The 14,949-nt window shown below is 61.7% G+C and overlaps 1 protein-coding gene across 4 annotated transcripts in view; it reads left to right on the forward strand.

Annotated features, from left to right (window-relative positions):
• FOXP4 (forkhead box P4) overlaps nucleotides 1-14,134 on the forward strand; it is an 84,895-nt gene extending 70,761 nt beyond the window's left edge. For all 4 annotated transcript variants that reach the window (XM_054181563.1, XM_054181561.1, XM_054181562.1 and 1 more), the window contains 11 exons: nucleotides 461-665; nucleotides 952-1,056; nucleotides 3,528-3,615; nucleotides 5,621-5,704; nucleotides 6,285-6,486; nucleotides 6,591-6,667; nucleotides 6,888-6,989; nucleotides 11,253-11,374; nucleotides 11,501-11,567; nucleotides 11,913-12,079; nucleotides 12,316-14,134. In XM_054181563.1, coding sequence (XP_054037538.1) covers nucleotides 461-665; nucleotides 952-1,056; nucleotides 3,528-3,615; nucleotides 5,621-5,704; nucleotides 6,285-6,486; nucleotides 6,591-6,667; nucleotides 6,888-6,989; nucleotides 11,253-11,374; nucleotides 11,501-11,567; nucleotides 11,913-12,079; nucleotides 12,316-12,460 — 1,364 coding nt within the window. In that variant the 3' untranslated portion in view covers nucleotides 12,461-14,134. The remainder of the gene's footprint in view (nucleotides 1-460; nucleotides 666-951; nucleotides 1,057-3,527; nucleotides 3,616-5,620; nucleotides 5,705-6,284; nucleotides 6,487-6,590; nucleotides 6,668-6,887; nucleotides 6,990-11,252; nucleotides 11,375-11,500; nucleotides 11,568-11,912; nucleotides 12,080-12,315) is intronic.
• The last annotated feature ends 815 nt before the right edge of the window (nucleotides 14,135-14,949 follow it).

Here is a 14,949-nt window from a genome sequence, read left to right on the forward strand (position 1 = left end):
CTCCCTGCTCCGGGTGAGGGGAGGGGGCTGGAGCGTTGATTTTCCAAATGCGTCCCCATCTAAAGTTTGGGGCTGGATTGCATTGATGTCTGGAGTAGCCTGGGAGAGTTTGAGCTGGGTTATGTGCAGGATTGGGCCCCCACCTGCTTCTTGCATGGAGATGCCAGGGTTGGGGAGAGCTGAGGGTCTCGTCCCCTCTGGGGCTCTCCAGGTGCTGCAGGTGGCTTGTTTTGGGGGTTCCCAGTGGGGCCGTGCAGCTTCTCCTCCCCATCTGCCGGCACAGAGGGCTGTGCCCAGCTTCAGGTGACGATTCCCCGGTGCCTGAGCTTCGCGGAGCCGAGCTGCACCGGCCGGGCAGGGAGGGAGCCACGGGGTCCGGAGCCATCCCTGCTGGCTGGGTGCCAGCGGGTGCTGCTCCTTCTCCCCGCTGACGGCAGGCGCTTTTCTCCCCGCGCCGTAGCTGTGTGCCCCTCGGACCTCCAGCAGCTCTGGAAGGAGGTCACAGCCGCCCAGCCCGTTGAGGACAGCATTAAGCAAGAAGGTCTCGACCTCACCACCAACACCTCCAACTCTACCTCGTTTTCGGCCGCCAAGGTCTCGCCTCCCATTTCCCATCACCCTCTGCCCAATGGACAGAGCACCATGCACACGCCGAGAAGGGACAGGTAGAGCCGGGTCGGGCCCTGGCACTTGGTGTTTTTATCCCGGGAGAGGTGGAAGGGGCTGGGATTTGTCACCCATGGAGCTGGCAGCAGGGTTGGGAGGGCTGGAGGGGTTCTGCCCACCCCATAAACAAGCCCTATCGCTGTTTCGCTGTGCCTGTGGAGGGCAGGGAGCCATCGCTGCAGGGTCTCCCATGGGTCCCTGAGCTGGGGACGGGGCTGGCCCCGTGCACGGGAATGCTGGAGCATCACGGCTGCCCATCTGACCATCCCTTCCCATCTCCTGCAGCTCTTCCCATGAAGAGACCCCCAGCTCCCACCCGCTCTACGGCCACGGAGAGTGCAAGTGGCCTGGCTGCGAAACCCTCTGTGAGGACTTGGGACAGTTTGTCAAGTAAGTGCTCCCCTTTTTTGGGGGAGGTTTTGCCGGAGGAGGGGAGAGCCAGGACAGCATGGGGGGCTGGCGGAGGGGGAGACCCTGGAAATGGGTTCGGACACCCCAAAGTCTGTCTGCCCAGAGCTGGGTGGGGGGGTTTGTCCATGCAAAAGGAGAAAGCACCAGAGATTGCTGCAAGAGGAGAAGAGACCCACTGCAGCGGGCAGGAGGCGAGGGGAGTTTGCGGGTCCCCTCCTGGGGGGCGAGAGGAGGGGAGGAAGCAGATGGCGGCGCGGCAGCCCGCTGACACCGCTTGTGGGCTCCGGCGCTGACTGATTAACTCCGCTGTCGAAGAGCCCTCTGCTAGCGTCAGGGTCAAACAAATTGTTTTCACGCTTCGTCAGAGGTTTACTTAATTAGTTCATTTGCAATTAGATCTCTTTGTAGCCGGGATTTTTAGCAAAGACATCAGAAGGAACTGACGGGCTTGCTTGCTCCTTCCTCCCCCGCCTCTCCGGCTGTCTGCTCGATGCGGCGGCCGAGACGCACCGGCGCGTTTCGCTCTCCATCAGCAAGATTTTGGGGATTTTTACAAACCGATCCCACCCGCTGCCACGCACTCGGGGCCAGCTGCGGTGGGAGCATCCCTCAGACCACACTGGCCTCCTCGTTCCCGGGGAAGGAGCTGGGCAGAGGCCTTGCAGAGGAGGATGAGGGGGTGCGAGGGCAGCCCGGGGAGGCCGGGGGAGCGTTGCCTGGTGGGGACTGAGTGAGTGAGTCAGGCTCCTGCGTTCTCCTTCCTCTGACTCACAGGGTGAACCTAGATAAGGCATCTCCTCCCGCCTCTCCAGGCGTGTTTACATGATGAGCAAGCTCCGGTTTGGAAGCTGGAATTGGGGTTGGCAGGGGATGGCTGGGGCTGGATTCCAGTTGGGGCTGGAGGATCCCTGTATCCCACCTGCCTGCTCCCCCTAAGCACACCTAGTTCTTCCAGGAGCAACCTTCCCGAGGGGAAGGCAGCCTCCGCGGCAGCACTAGTGAAGTCTTTCTGTCCCCTCTCTGCCAATGTGAGCACGTGTCGGGGTGTGGGACAGATGAAAAACTTCCTGCTCCCAAAGGCTGAGCCCAGCTGCAGTGTGGACCTTGCTTTGAGTTCAGGCACCGGCTTTGAGCCCTCTCGGAGCATCGCCTCCGCGGAGCAGCTCGGAAGCCTCAGCGCTGGGCTGCCAAGGGGCCACGCGTGCTTTGAGCAGTGATTTATTGAAGCCTGTGAGGGTCAGTGGGAGACGTCTCCGTTCCTGCTCAGCACAGCCTAGACTCTCCATAGCTTTTTCCCGGGAGAAACGGCCGGTTCCGGCCGTCGGTCCAGCCACAGCCCTGCGGAGCAGGGCTGGGACACCGGCAGAGTTTGCTTGCATACGGCTTGGCAGCTGGTCCCAGTTACCTAACTTGTTTTTGCAAGTTGGGGCTGGAAGTCTCTCACAAACAGCCGGGTGAGACTCCCGCTGTCTTCCACATCTGCACGGAGGGTAGGTGCTCCTCAGGCACCTTCTCCTGGGATGTCCCAGCAGAAATATCTCACTCTTGGTCCTGGAGAGCATTGGCCCACAGCCCTGGGACACCTCTGTGTTTCCCAGCATCGGATGCCACCTTTTGGGGTGTTCCTGGGGCGGCCCTGGTGCAGTTTGCCCTGCTGCCCGGCATCCCCCCTCTGAGCTGTCCCACTCCCCCGGTGAGGACCCCCCTGGGGTTTGCACCCACCCCAGCAAGGACGTGCCCTGGCCATGTGGCATCTTCAGGGCTGGGTGCGTCCCCGGGCTGCTGCTTTGCTGGGTCTGGGGACGAGGACCCCCAAAAGGTGATGCTGGGATGTCCCTGGCTCTGCCACCAGCGGTGTCCCCGTCACCCGCTGCTCGCCTCTGCTGGGAGCCCTTCCCCTCCCCGAGAACGAGGGAGGGCGGCGAGGACCAAAGGTCCTTGTGCTTTATAAACATGAAGTGCCTTATAAACACAAGGCAGGAAAGCGGTAGGATGAGGAGCACCCTGGAAATGTCACCTCCTGCCTTCGGGGGTTTCCTTAGAGGGTGTAAGTAAACTTCCATAATACCGCCTTTGTCCTGGAAACCTGCTCCTCAGGTCCTCCTGGGCGCCTCCTGCCAGCAGCCCTTCGCAAGGACTTTCCGTCAACCAGCGGCTGCTCCTAAACACCGCGGGGCTGCCCTGGGCAGGGCTGGTGGCCTATGGCCGCCCTCCAGCCTGTTCTAGGGGAGGAGGAACAGCCCAGTTTGCTTGGCTGCCTTCGTGCCTCAGTTTCCCCTCTGCTCGTCACGCTTTGGGCAGCAGCCCCGGAGCATCCCCAGCACCGGCATCTCCAAGCGTTGCTGCAGCACAGGCAGTTTGCAGGTCGGGGCTGATCCCAGGTGTGGCCCTGGTGGAGGGAGCACATTTTGGGCACGTCCAGGCATCAACCCCCGTGTTCTTCTCCCCAGACACCTCAATACAGAACATGCACTTGACGACCGAAGCACGGCCCAGTGTCGAGTCCAGATGCAAGTGGTACAGCAGCTGGAAATACAGGTGGGTACCGCCCCAGCCTCGAAGGCCGCACGGTTGAAAAACCATCTCCTTCCCAAATCTGCACGTTGTGACTTGGCTGCTCTCTGCAGGGTGGGGGTAGCGAGGTTGGGGGCCACCAGCAAGGTAACTGGCCACCCCAGTGCCACGGGGGGCTCATTTTAAGCATCCTTCCCTCATAGAGGTGCTGCCCCTGGCTGGGCTCAAGACCTCGGAGACCCTCAAACTGGTTGCCCCTTCAATACCAGCATCCCTGCATGATTATGGTGGGGCTGGAGGAAGGGACAAGCCATTTCTCCTGCCCCAAGTGTCCCTGTGGGTACAAGGAGATGTCACACACCGGGAAGGCACGTGGCGCCTGGGGGGGTGCGTACCCACAGGCGGGACGTGAGCCGTGCCCCAGCCCTCGTGCCCAGCCATGCCGCCACAGCGAGAGCCGCGGGGCTGCTGGGCTCTTTAGAAATCAGGCCACTTATTTTGGTGTCTGAGCATGGTCTTTGGAGCCCGACTTTGGGTTGCTATTTTTGGAACGCCTGTTCTTTAAATAGCGCCTTTCCCAGCATCTCCCGACTCCCCGACGTGCCGTGCGTAATTCGGTTAATAGAGAAGGGAGGGGGGAAAATGGGAGGAAACAGAGAGTTTTCATCTTGGGACTTGAAAGCGGTTGAGGAGGAAAGCGGGACAGGGCAGGGGTGTCAGAGGGTCGCTCACCGAGACCCCCCATGGCGTGACGGTGCCCGGCTGTTGGGCCAGGGGCTGGCAGCAGCTCAGAGGGGTTTGTGCCCATCGCCGTGCGTGGCAGTGGGGATCGTCACCGGGGACACCAGCCGTGATGTGCGGCAGCCTTGGGAGCCTGCGCCTGGAGTTACAATAACGGGGGCTGCAGGGTTGGGTGGGGGGGACACAGCAAAACCTCCCCGGGAGGGGAGGCTGCCAAGCTGCCCGGGCGAAGCCGAGCGATCGCATCCTGCTCCCCAGCCCTCGCTAAAGCGAGAGGTTGAAAGCAATTACTGGGGCTTAAAGAGGGGAGGGAAAGGAAGGGGGGAAAAAAAAAAATCTGAAGGGCGAGCAGAAAGCTGCGTGTGCAGAGGAGAACCTGCCACCGGAGCTACCAATTATAAAGTTTTCAGCGCGGAGCTCCCGCTGTGCCGGCGGAGAGCGTCTGCATCACGAGGGGAGACCTGTCAGCTCTAATGAGCACCACGACAGCGCGAAAGCATCCGAGCTGCTCCAAACTTGCAGCAAACTCCGCTCTGGCTCCTGCCTTTAACTCCTTCCTCACCCGGCTCCCGGGTCCGGCGCCTGCCCGGGGAGGGGGCTTGGCTGGCGGAGAGCCGGCAGCACACGGGGATGTGGCCGAGCCCTGAGCTTGAGGGGTCGCGGTGGAAAGGGAAGGTGACGGGAAGAGAGCGGGTGTCAGATCCCATCGCCTCCGCCAGGCTCAAAATCTCTCCTGGTGCCAGAGTGAATATTTCACCCTTCTCCGCACTCCGGGGAGTAAACAGGCAGGAGCGCGCAATTAAAGCGATGTTGTGCGGCCAGATGGATGGACGGACGGACAGAGGGATGGGTGGATGGACAGGGAGCTGCTGGTGAGCGGGAGGCAGCAGAGGCTGGAGGAGGGTGAAGGGGACGGGGACGTCTGGCACCGGGGCACGGGGACTGGAGCGCCCGGGAAGGAGAGCGAGAGCTGGTGGGTGGCCGGGACACTTGAAATGACTCTGTTTCACCATAGATTTTTCATCTGGCTGCACACGTGGAGCCGGAGCGGTCCCCAGTCCCCCCCGTGATGGGCGCCACAGCCCCCCGCGGAGCCACGGTCCCACTGGGGCTCTCAGGAGGGCTCGGCGTCAGGCAGGAGGCGGCTCCTGTGGGGACACTGGAGGATGCTGTGTGCCCACAGGCAGGGCTCGGGGCTGGGTGGGCAGCTCCTCCGGGCCATGGGCATCTCCGTGGGTGACTGCCGGCACTGCCTGACCATCTCTCTTCTGCTTCTTGCCTCCCACAGCTGGCAAAGGAGAGCGAGCGTCTCCAAGCAATGATGGCCCATCTTCACATGAGACCTTCAGAGCCAAAGCCTTTCAGCCAACCTGTAAGCGTGCGTGTCCCTTCTGCCCTTGTGCGTCCCTGCAGCCACCCTCTCTCCTCCCCTTTCCCCTCGCTGCTGTCTGACGTCCCCTCCCTGCCCTGCATAAGGTCACCACGGCCCTGCATGGCCCGGCTGGATGAGATCCCTGGGACAGGCATTCCGTGGCCACGCTCTGGTGCGCGTAGCCTGGTCCCTTGTGCTGGTGCAAGGGATCAAGCAGGAGTGAAACGCAGCCTGTGTCAGCCTGTCGTGCTGCTCCGTGCTTGCTTGGACATGTAGTGGGTGCATCCCGTCCTGCGGTTGCATCTCATCCCATGGTTACATCCCGTCCCGTGGGTGCATCCTCTGCCATGGTTGCATCCCCATCCCACGGTTGCATCCCTGTGGGATCCAACCATCCCAAGGTTGCATCTTGTCCCTGCCAAGCCCAGCAAGTCTCCCCCCTGCAAGCCCTTCATCACCTGCTTTGCGGCATGACCCGGCTCAGCCCTGCCGAGCTGCCGGTTGTGCCGGGGGCTCTCCCAGCCCGTCTTCCCCGTGCCGGTGCCCAACCACCCGCCCTCCCTCCCGCCTGTCCCCGCAGCTGAACCTGGTCTCCAGTGCCACCCTCTCCAAGAGCACTTCCGACACGTTCCCCGATGGCTTACCTCATCCCCCCACCTCCGCCACGGCGCCCATCACCCCCCTGCGGCAGGGCCCTTCCGTCATCAGCTCTTCCACTTTACACAACGTGGGGCCCATCCGCAGGAGAAACTCGGAGAAGTTCTGCACCCCGATATCTTCAGGTGAGCTCCGGGATGGGGCTCGGCACCCTCCATTGCACAGTCCTCGAGTCCCAAAGCGGGTCCCTTCATCCCCTGCCTCCCCGTTTCTTGTCCCCCCGTTCCAGAACTTGCACAGAATCACGAGTTTTACAAAAACGCGGACGTCCGGCCGCCCTTCACGTATGCCTCACTCATCCGGCAGGTGAGTGACTCCCCGTGCCGCGGGGTTCAGCTCTGCACCCTGGGACCTTCCTGTGGGGCACGGCAAGCAAAGCCATGCTCTTCCCCACTTTCTCAGCCCTGGGGGAGTCCCCGTGCTCTCTGAACCCCCATTTCTCCCCCTCATGCCCCGCCACGGGACGGGCGTCACACCCTGCCGGGGCACCACGAGTGATGCTCTTGTCCCCTCTCTGGTTTCCCAGGCCATCCTGGAGACCCCCGACAGGCAGCTAACCTTGAACGAAATCTATAACTGGTTCACGCGGATGTTTGCCTACTTCCGGAGGAACACGGCCACTTGGAAGGTGAGAGCAGCCCTGCTCGGAGCCGCGGGGCTCACCCCATCCCACTCAGGGCTCGCCCCATCCCACCCGGGGCTACCTGCTGCGGGAGATGCTCCAGCTTATATGGGCACCTGTGGTAAAGGACCAGTTCATTGCACAGCTCTGAGACGGTGGAGGAAGTGATTTTATGGATAAATCCCACATTTTCCCCCCTCCAAAATGCATCCCTGGTCTCTGGGGACGCATCGTCCACGCCGTAGGATATGGCAAAGTGCCGCGCTGTAGAAAGCGGGGCTTTCTGTGGTGCTGGGGCTGGAGCGGAGCCCCCGCCGCGGCGCCGGGAGAAGGGCAGAGAAAAGAGCCAGACACTCGAAATAGCAAATAAGGTTAATGATAACCCGGGGGCGGGTGGCACGCTGCGAGCGGGAGATGCCGCAGCCGGGCTGCGATACGCGGCGGCTGGGGCTGGGCGGTGGCCGGGGCCGCGGGTACTGCTCCATGGGGACGGAGGGAGGGTGGTGGGGGGACCGGTGGGTGCCCTGTGCCCATCGGCTCCCCCCACCCGGTGCCCGGCGCTGTACAGGCAGGCATTGAAAGATTTTGGCACCGAGGAGCCTTTTTTCACAGGCCTGGGCTTGACGGGTGTGAATTTTGGGGCAACCCATGGGCGCCGGAGCTGTTTCCCCCTCGGTTATATAGAAATCACCAAATCTGAGAGAACTGAGAAAAAGCGTCTCGGAGGAAGAGGGCGGTTGTGAGAAGGAGCAGTTATTGCCCCGAACCAGGATGGATTTATTTATTGTTTCCTGCTGCATGTATTTACTGAGACCGCTTCCTCCTGGCCAGGGCGGCGCGAGGCAAAGTGGCAGAGGGAACCTTAACACTTAAAAAAATAAATTAGAATAAGTGAGATTGCAAGCGAGATGGTGCATTTTGAAAGGGTTAAGGCAGGAATCGGTTATTCTGGAGCCCGGGGCCCCCGTGCGTTGCTGCTGCAAATCAGAGCTGGCCGCAGCAGGGGTTTACTTCTTCGCAGCAAACTTTGGGTGAATAACGGGTGTTTTGGCTCCAGAGCGCTATGGGTGGCCCCCGGCTTCGGCATCGCCCGTCCCGAGCATCCCCGCGGGCTGAGCGGGGAGGATGGTGACGGGAAGGAGCGGGAAGGAGCAGTCAGAGGTGTCGGGGCCATTTTTGGTTGCTGGCCGTGGCCCTGCGTCAGTCTGGAGTCCCCCTCACGGCACGCGTGCAGCACTGCAAGCCGGCGCCGCACGCCGCGGGGAGCATCGCTGGCCGCCACCGCTGTTCCCGTCAGGCCCGTGGGGACACCCCCGGTTTTGGGGACAGGGTGAGAAGTGATGGGGAGCATCGGCGGGGAGAGCCCGGCGTGGCCATCGCTCTCCCAGAATGGTGTCCCACTGTGGGTCTGTCCGGGTCAGCCTTTTCCCTGCTCTGTGCCTCAGTTTCCCTGTCTGTGGAATGGGATAATGGCAGGTGAAAGTGCTTTTTTCTTTCCCTTTTGCTAGCTGAAAGGAATAAAAGTTTTGGGTTTTTTTTTCTCTGTGGCTCCCCTGCGCCCCATGTTACCCCAGGGTTGATGTCCCAGAGAGGGGCAGCCCTTCTCTTTTTGCTGCTCTTTATTTTTTCCTGTTCCACCACCCAAAGGGATGGCAGGGGATTAAAAAGAGCCGGGGGAGGGTGATTCCCTTCCCAGCTTTCAGTGTCCCAAGGTCGGGCTTTTTTTAAAGGAGGGGGATACGCAGGAAAAAATAGTGTATTTCCGCTCTTCGGAAAACCACTGTTTCTGCTGTGGCTTCTCCCTCGTCTCCGGCCTCAGCTGCCCCCGGGATGGGGCTGGGGCTGGCGGGGGCCGAGGTGGGTACCCCGTCCCCACGGTGGGGCAGAGCCATGGTGCGGCGTGGGGGCCCACGGGGAGACCCCCGGCACGGCACGGGGAGCGGGGCCGGGGGCGTAAAGCAAACATCATTAGAAAAGGCAAAGATGAGAAGCAAACAGAGCAGCCGAGTCTGGCACTGAACAAATACTCTGTCGAAATACAAAAGCCCCGTTAGGATGAGGAAGGGACAACACCCCCCCCTGCCTCCCCAGGCACAGGGTGGGAGGATTCCCATGCCAGGGGTCTCGTGTGGCACCTCCTCCGTGTCCTGGGGCCACGACCCTGCCCGACACCCGGGGACGGGGCATCCCAGGCTCTGCCGATGCTGAACCACATCCACCGCCTGCCCGCTGCCAGGATTTATTTTATTTCCATTTTTGCCCTAGCAAACGCGTACCCGCCGGTGCCTGGAAGCACGGGGGTGTCACCCGGGGCGGGGGACATGGTTGCTGCCGGGCCGGGGCTGCGTTTCCACGTGCAGGAAGGGTTTCGGCTTTGCCACGCTTCTTGCCTTTAATCAGGGCTTTGTTTGGACGCGGAGCCCCCGGCGCGCGCAGGAAGGAGGAAGGGGAGCGCGGGGCAGGATCCGGCCCCGGCCAGGGGAGGAATTCCTGTGTTTGCTCAGCAGGGAACAGGGGTTCAAGGGCAGTGTCCCACCCAGCCCCGGCTGGACTTCAGACCCCCAGGTGCGGGCAGGGAGCGGGGTATCTGTGCAGATGCTGCAAGGGCAGAGCCAGGGACTCATCCTGCTCCATTGCTGGCCGGGGACCACAGCGGTGTCTGCGGTTCCGCTTGGATTTCCAGCTCCCCGGGATGCCCGTGTGTCAGTGCTGGGCGCAGCTCGACCCTCCTCTCCGGGTGATGGGGTCTCAGGATGAGGGATGCCTTGTCCCCCGGAGCAGGGCATGTCCCACATGGAGCATATCCCTTTGGGTGACAGCGGCGATGGCACCGGGCTGGGACCTGGGGACACGGCTCTGCACCGCACCGAGCATCACCTGAGGTTCCCAGTGTGACCCAGTTCCCCCAAAAAATCGCATCAAACAGCATCGACTGTGCTCAAATCTCCTTTCCCAGGAACAGGCTCCTGACAGCCGCTTGCAAAGTTTCCCCTTCTCCCGGGCTGGCTCTGCCGGACGGCTGGAGGAGCAGGAGCCGGCCTGTCCCCGCTGCCTGCCACCGCGTCACCCGTGTGCCGGTGTGATGGCACGGCCGGGGACGCTGGGGCGGATGGCGGGCAGTGGGCACAGGGCAGTGGCCAGAGGATAGGATGGGAGGGAGGGAGGGAGGGAGGGAGGGATGGATGGATGGATGGATGGATGGATGGATGGATGGATGACGAGGGAAGGACCCCAGCTTTGTTTGTTTTTGTCCTTAAATTAAAAAGAAAAAGGGGCGATGGTGCAATTTGGTGAGTTTCTGGGAACTCTAACACTTTGCAGCGCGGGGGGGGCATCAGTCCTTGTGTCTCCTTTTGCCTTGTTGTGTTGGCCGGCTCCTTTGTTTATACAGCCCCCGTTCGACCTTTTAAATTGCTGTTAATGTTTTAGCGTAACGAATTAGTCTCTCATCACGAATCAGGACTCGAAATAAAAAAAAAAATATATAAAAAAAAAACCCTCCGAGGCCAACTTCCTGAAATTGGGGTCATTCTCATTTGCAAGGCAGAGAATCTGAGAACCTTAATGCAAGGAAATTTATTCAAAGGCAGAGCCCCGGCGTGATTAGGCCCTTTGTAATTATAGCTCGGAGAGATTCCACTCCAGCCTCCTGCCTCCCTCATGGATTAGCAAGTGAGTCGGAAAAATACACAGGATTTAATTAGAGGCAAATTAAAATTGGTAATGAAATAGGGGCAGTAGCAAATGGCAGGGAGTTGGAAGGGGACAAGGGAGCTGGTATCTCTCGGGGCTGCGCTGTCTGCCTACGTGTGTGTCTCTTTATTTTACATTTAGAAATGTAAAGATGGTCGATGTAAAGAAGAAAGGGAGGGAAAGGACCGAAAAGGGAGGGTGGGGGGAAAAGAAAAAGAAGGGAAAAGATTAGCTGGCTTTGCCGAGCGTCGCCGAACGAGCTGCAGCGGAGAGGGCGGCTCGGTTCCAGGCTCCTTGCTGGTGTCACTTGTCCCTTGTCCCGCTCGGTCCCCGTCTTCCTCGGCATCTGGCCAAGGCTGACGGAACAGCGCTGTGTTCCACGTGCGGCTCGGGGGCTCCTGAACCCTCTGGGTGCTGATGGGCTGTGCAGAGCGTTTGGCTGCAGATGACCATGGCTGGGGCAGCCCAGGGCTATGGGGACCCACAGGGGCTGGGGGAGGAGGATGGGAGGAAGAGGAGGGGTCCGGGCAGGGCGAGGGCCATGTGGCTGAGCTCTCCTGCCCGCTCTGCCCGCAGAACGCCGTCCGCCACAACCTGAGCCTGCACAAGTGCTTCGTGCGCGTGGAGAACGTCAAGGGAGCCGTCTGGACCGTCGACGAGCACGAGTACCAAAAGCGAAGGCCACCAAAGATGACAGGGTGGGTCCTCCTCTCCCGCAGGACGCAGCTGGGGAGTCACGATCGCGCCCATCCCCGCTGCCAAACCCCCTGGTCCCGGGGCCGGGAGCGCTCAGCCCTGCATCATTGTGCTTTCTTTTTCTGCAGGAGTCCAACTTTAGTCAAAAACATGATTTCAGGACTCGGTTACGGAGCACTTAATGCAAGTTACCAGGTAAGGAGGTGGTCCCATCCCTGGCGGGGGTCAGAGAATCAGAGAATCACAAAACGGTTTGGGTTGGGAGGGGCCTTAAAGCCCAGCCAGTGCCACCCCCTGCCCCAGGCAGGGACACCTCCCACCAGCCCAGGTTGCTCCAAGCCCCGTCCAACCTGGCCTTGAACCCCTCCAGGGATGGGGCAGCCACAGCTTCTCTGGGCAACCTGAGACCCCTGAGATCTCACCACCCTCAGAGGGAAAAATTTCTTCCTGGGGCACTAAACCTTCGCTGCTCCACAGCCCAGTTTTCCATCGGGGTCTTGCATCCTCCGCGCCTTGAACGGCGGCCGCTTTCTGTTGCAGGCTGCGCTGGCGGAGAGCAGCTTCCCGCTGCTGAACAGCCCCACCATGATCAACACCAGCTCTGCCGGCGGCATGCTGCACGTGGGCCACGACGATGTCAGCAGCACCGTGGAGCAGGTCAACAGCAACGGCAGCAACAGCCCGCGCCTGTCCCCGCAGCAGTACAGGTCAGCCTGGCCGGGAGCGAGGGGACGAGGGACGGTGCCAGTGGGTGTTGCTGAGCTGCTGGAGGGGTTGGAGCTAAGGGACGTTGGCACATTGGGCACCCGGAGCTGCTCGTTGCCTCCCCTGGTGCTGGTCCCCCCAGGCAGCGTAGGGATGGAGGGGGTTTGGACCGAGAGCTTCATGGGGGTGCATCCAGCGGGAACGGGCTCCCCGGGGCTGAAGGCTTCCCTCCCCGCAGCCATCCAGTGCACGTGAAGGAGGAACCCGCCGAGGCAGAGGACGACAGTAGACCTGTCTCGCTGATGGCCACCACCAACCAGAATGTGACGATTCCAGACGACAGGGACCTGGAGGAGGAGCTGCCGGTGGAAGACTTGTCCTAAGGACCCCTTCCTCCTCCCCACTGAGGGGCAAACCCTTCCCACCTTCCCGGCCGGAGACCGAGTGACGGCTCCCACCTCCCCAAGGTGACCTTCGGCGTTATACCTGTTTCTTAAAGGCACTTCCACAAAGCAAAAGGGTTTCCTTGGTGCAACCACCTGTTGCTGACGGCGCGTATCTCCCGCTCCCCACTGCCCCGCGCCGCGGCCCCGGTGACTGACCGACCCCTGCCGCAGGGGACGTCCCGCGACACGAGAAGCAAAAACCCAAGAGCTGGACTTTTTTCTCCCTTCTTCCCTTGGTTAGTGACTGGTGAACGAGGATGGTAGGTTGTTTCTGTCCGAAATGGTCCCTCCTTCTTTCCCCATGCACGGTGGGCGCTGGGAAGGCACCTCCATCCCCGCTTCCCCCACGATGCTCGAGCCTCTGCCAGCGACCGCCCCGGGGAGGGAAGGTGATGGCAGGAACCCACCATCATCTCTCCATCCCCCAGTGGGTTTTGCACTAAGAGGGACCGTGGACCCTCCCCACGCGCTGCCTCCACCCAGCTTTGGGGGAAGAAACAGCAGAAATGGGGGCGAGTCCTCTGCCGTGGTCTGGACGTCGGGCTTGCACCGTTGTCTCGTGGCTGGGGAAGGATGAGGACTGGCGCGTCGGTGGGACTGTGTCCCCTTTGCCTTGTCACCTCTGGCAGGTTGCTAAACCCCCTGGGTTGGCCACCCTCCCCGAGACCCCTGGTTCCCGCTGGTGGCGGGGCTGGTGGCACCCAGCAGCGATGACCGTCCCCAGCCAACTGCCAGCGCCGGGCAGCGAGGACACGGCTCCCTGCTTCCTTCTCCACGTTGGCTGCAGCGGGTGACACCTCTCCCAGCCCATGCCGGGTGGTCAGTGGCCCAACTTCAGCTCCAGGGAAAGGCTCCTGGTCCCCTGCGCCCCCGATTCCCCCTCTGAAGCCGGGGGAGTGTCTCTGAGGACGGGCAATGGCGCAGGGAGGCAGCACCCACCACCACCAAGCCTCCTCTGGGGGGTACCGGGCGGTGGGCCACTGCTGGCCATCCTGCTGGTCACAAAGCCGACCCCGGTGACACCCCGTGGCAGCTGAACCTGGCCGTGGCCAGCGAGCCGAGCCTGCCGGTGCTGGGGCTCCTGCTTTCATCTTTTCTTTTCGTTATCCTTTTGTGTGCGTGTGCGTCCAGATGGGAAGATACCAAAAGATTTTTAGAGACAGAAGGTCCGTAGTTCAGGTGAACAGATGGTATTAATGCCAAAAAAGAAAAAAAGAAAAAAAAAAGAAAAAAAAAAAGAAGTATTAATAATAACGAGAACAACACAACCAAACACCCCTCTTCTCCCTGCTCTTTCTTTCCGTGGTGGTGATGTGGGTACCCTGTGCCAGTTTTGGGAACCAGCCCCTTTCCCAGCATGGTGGGGCTGGCGCAGGTTGTCCTGGCACGTGGTGGGGTCTTGGGGGACTTGCTGTGATGGACGTGGGGCTGCTCTCGGTTTTGAGCCCAGCTCCGGGCTCTCCCGGGCAGCGCTGCTCCGTCCCTCCCTGTCCCCAGTACCCCCAGTTAAGACATCGGTGGTGGGGGCTGCGTGCCTGCCCCAGCACATGGCCCCCAGCCCTGTGTCGGGGTCCTGGCGCTGGCACCCCGGGAGCTGCGTTTTGGGTTGAAAATGCAACACAGCTGGGGGCGGAGCGGGTGGGGGGAGGGAATTCTGTACTTTTTTGTCCCCGTGCATCACCTCTGTGACCTCCCCGTGGGCTCCTGGCCCAGTGGCCTGTGTCCCTGGGGCGAGCCGGTACCTCGGACCAGCCTTTTTGCTGCCTGTTGCATCCTCGGTACCCAGGTGGCTGCAGAGATGGGGTGGTCCCTGGTTGCCCCCCCGCCGCAGCCACCAGTGAGGCCGAGCGAAGCCCCCCCACCCCCCGCCTCATTCCCCTGTGCCCCCTTGGCACCATCTGGGGGGTGCCAAGACCCTCGGGGAGCAGAGCCTGGTGGGGACTATTAACGGGGGGTCAGCAGCACCCCCCCCTCCCCCGGCCCGGTGCTGCAGAGGGGTCCTTTCCCCTCCTTAAAACCCCAGAAAATCCTGCCAAACGCGCCCTCCCCAGCCCCACGCGTGGTGGCCGCGCCGCGGGGGTGGTGGCCGCGCTGCCGTGGGTGCTCGCCGTGTGGCCCTCGCTAGGTGTCTCCACTCGCCCCGTGTTTCTCCGGGCTCGCTCCTTCGCCGCCGCCGCAAAAGCCGGGCGAGGAGGTGGCCGAGCCGCCCGCTGCCCCCCCGTCCCCGCTCTCCCGGCCCGTCCCATCGCGCTCCGCCGGGCACCAGAGACCCCGCCCGGGCCGGGGGGCACGGACCGACCCCCATCTCTTGTGGGTCCAGCGCCGTGTCCCCCCCGTAGCTCCACAGCTGCCGTGAGGCGAAGGCGCTGCGTATGTTCCCCACCTGCTTTCTTTTAAAAAACTTACCATTTTCTTTTTTATTTTTT

Source organism: Rissa tridactyla, chromosome 21 (genome assembly GCF_028500815.1).
Source record: "Rissa tridactyla isolate bRisTri1 chromosome 21, bRisTri1.patW.cur.20221130, whole genome shotgun sequence".
NCBI classification, from domain to species: domain Eukaryota; kingdom Metazoa; phylum Chordata; class Aves; order Charadriiformes; family Laridae; genus Rissa; species Rissa tridactyla.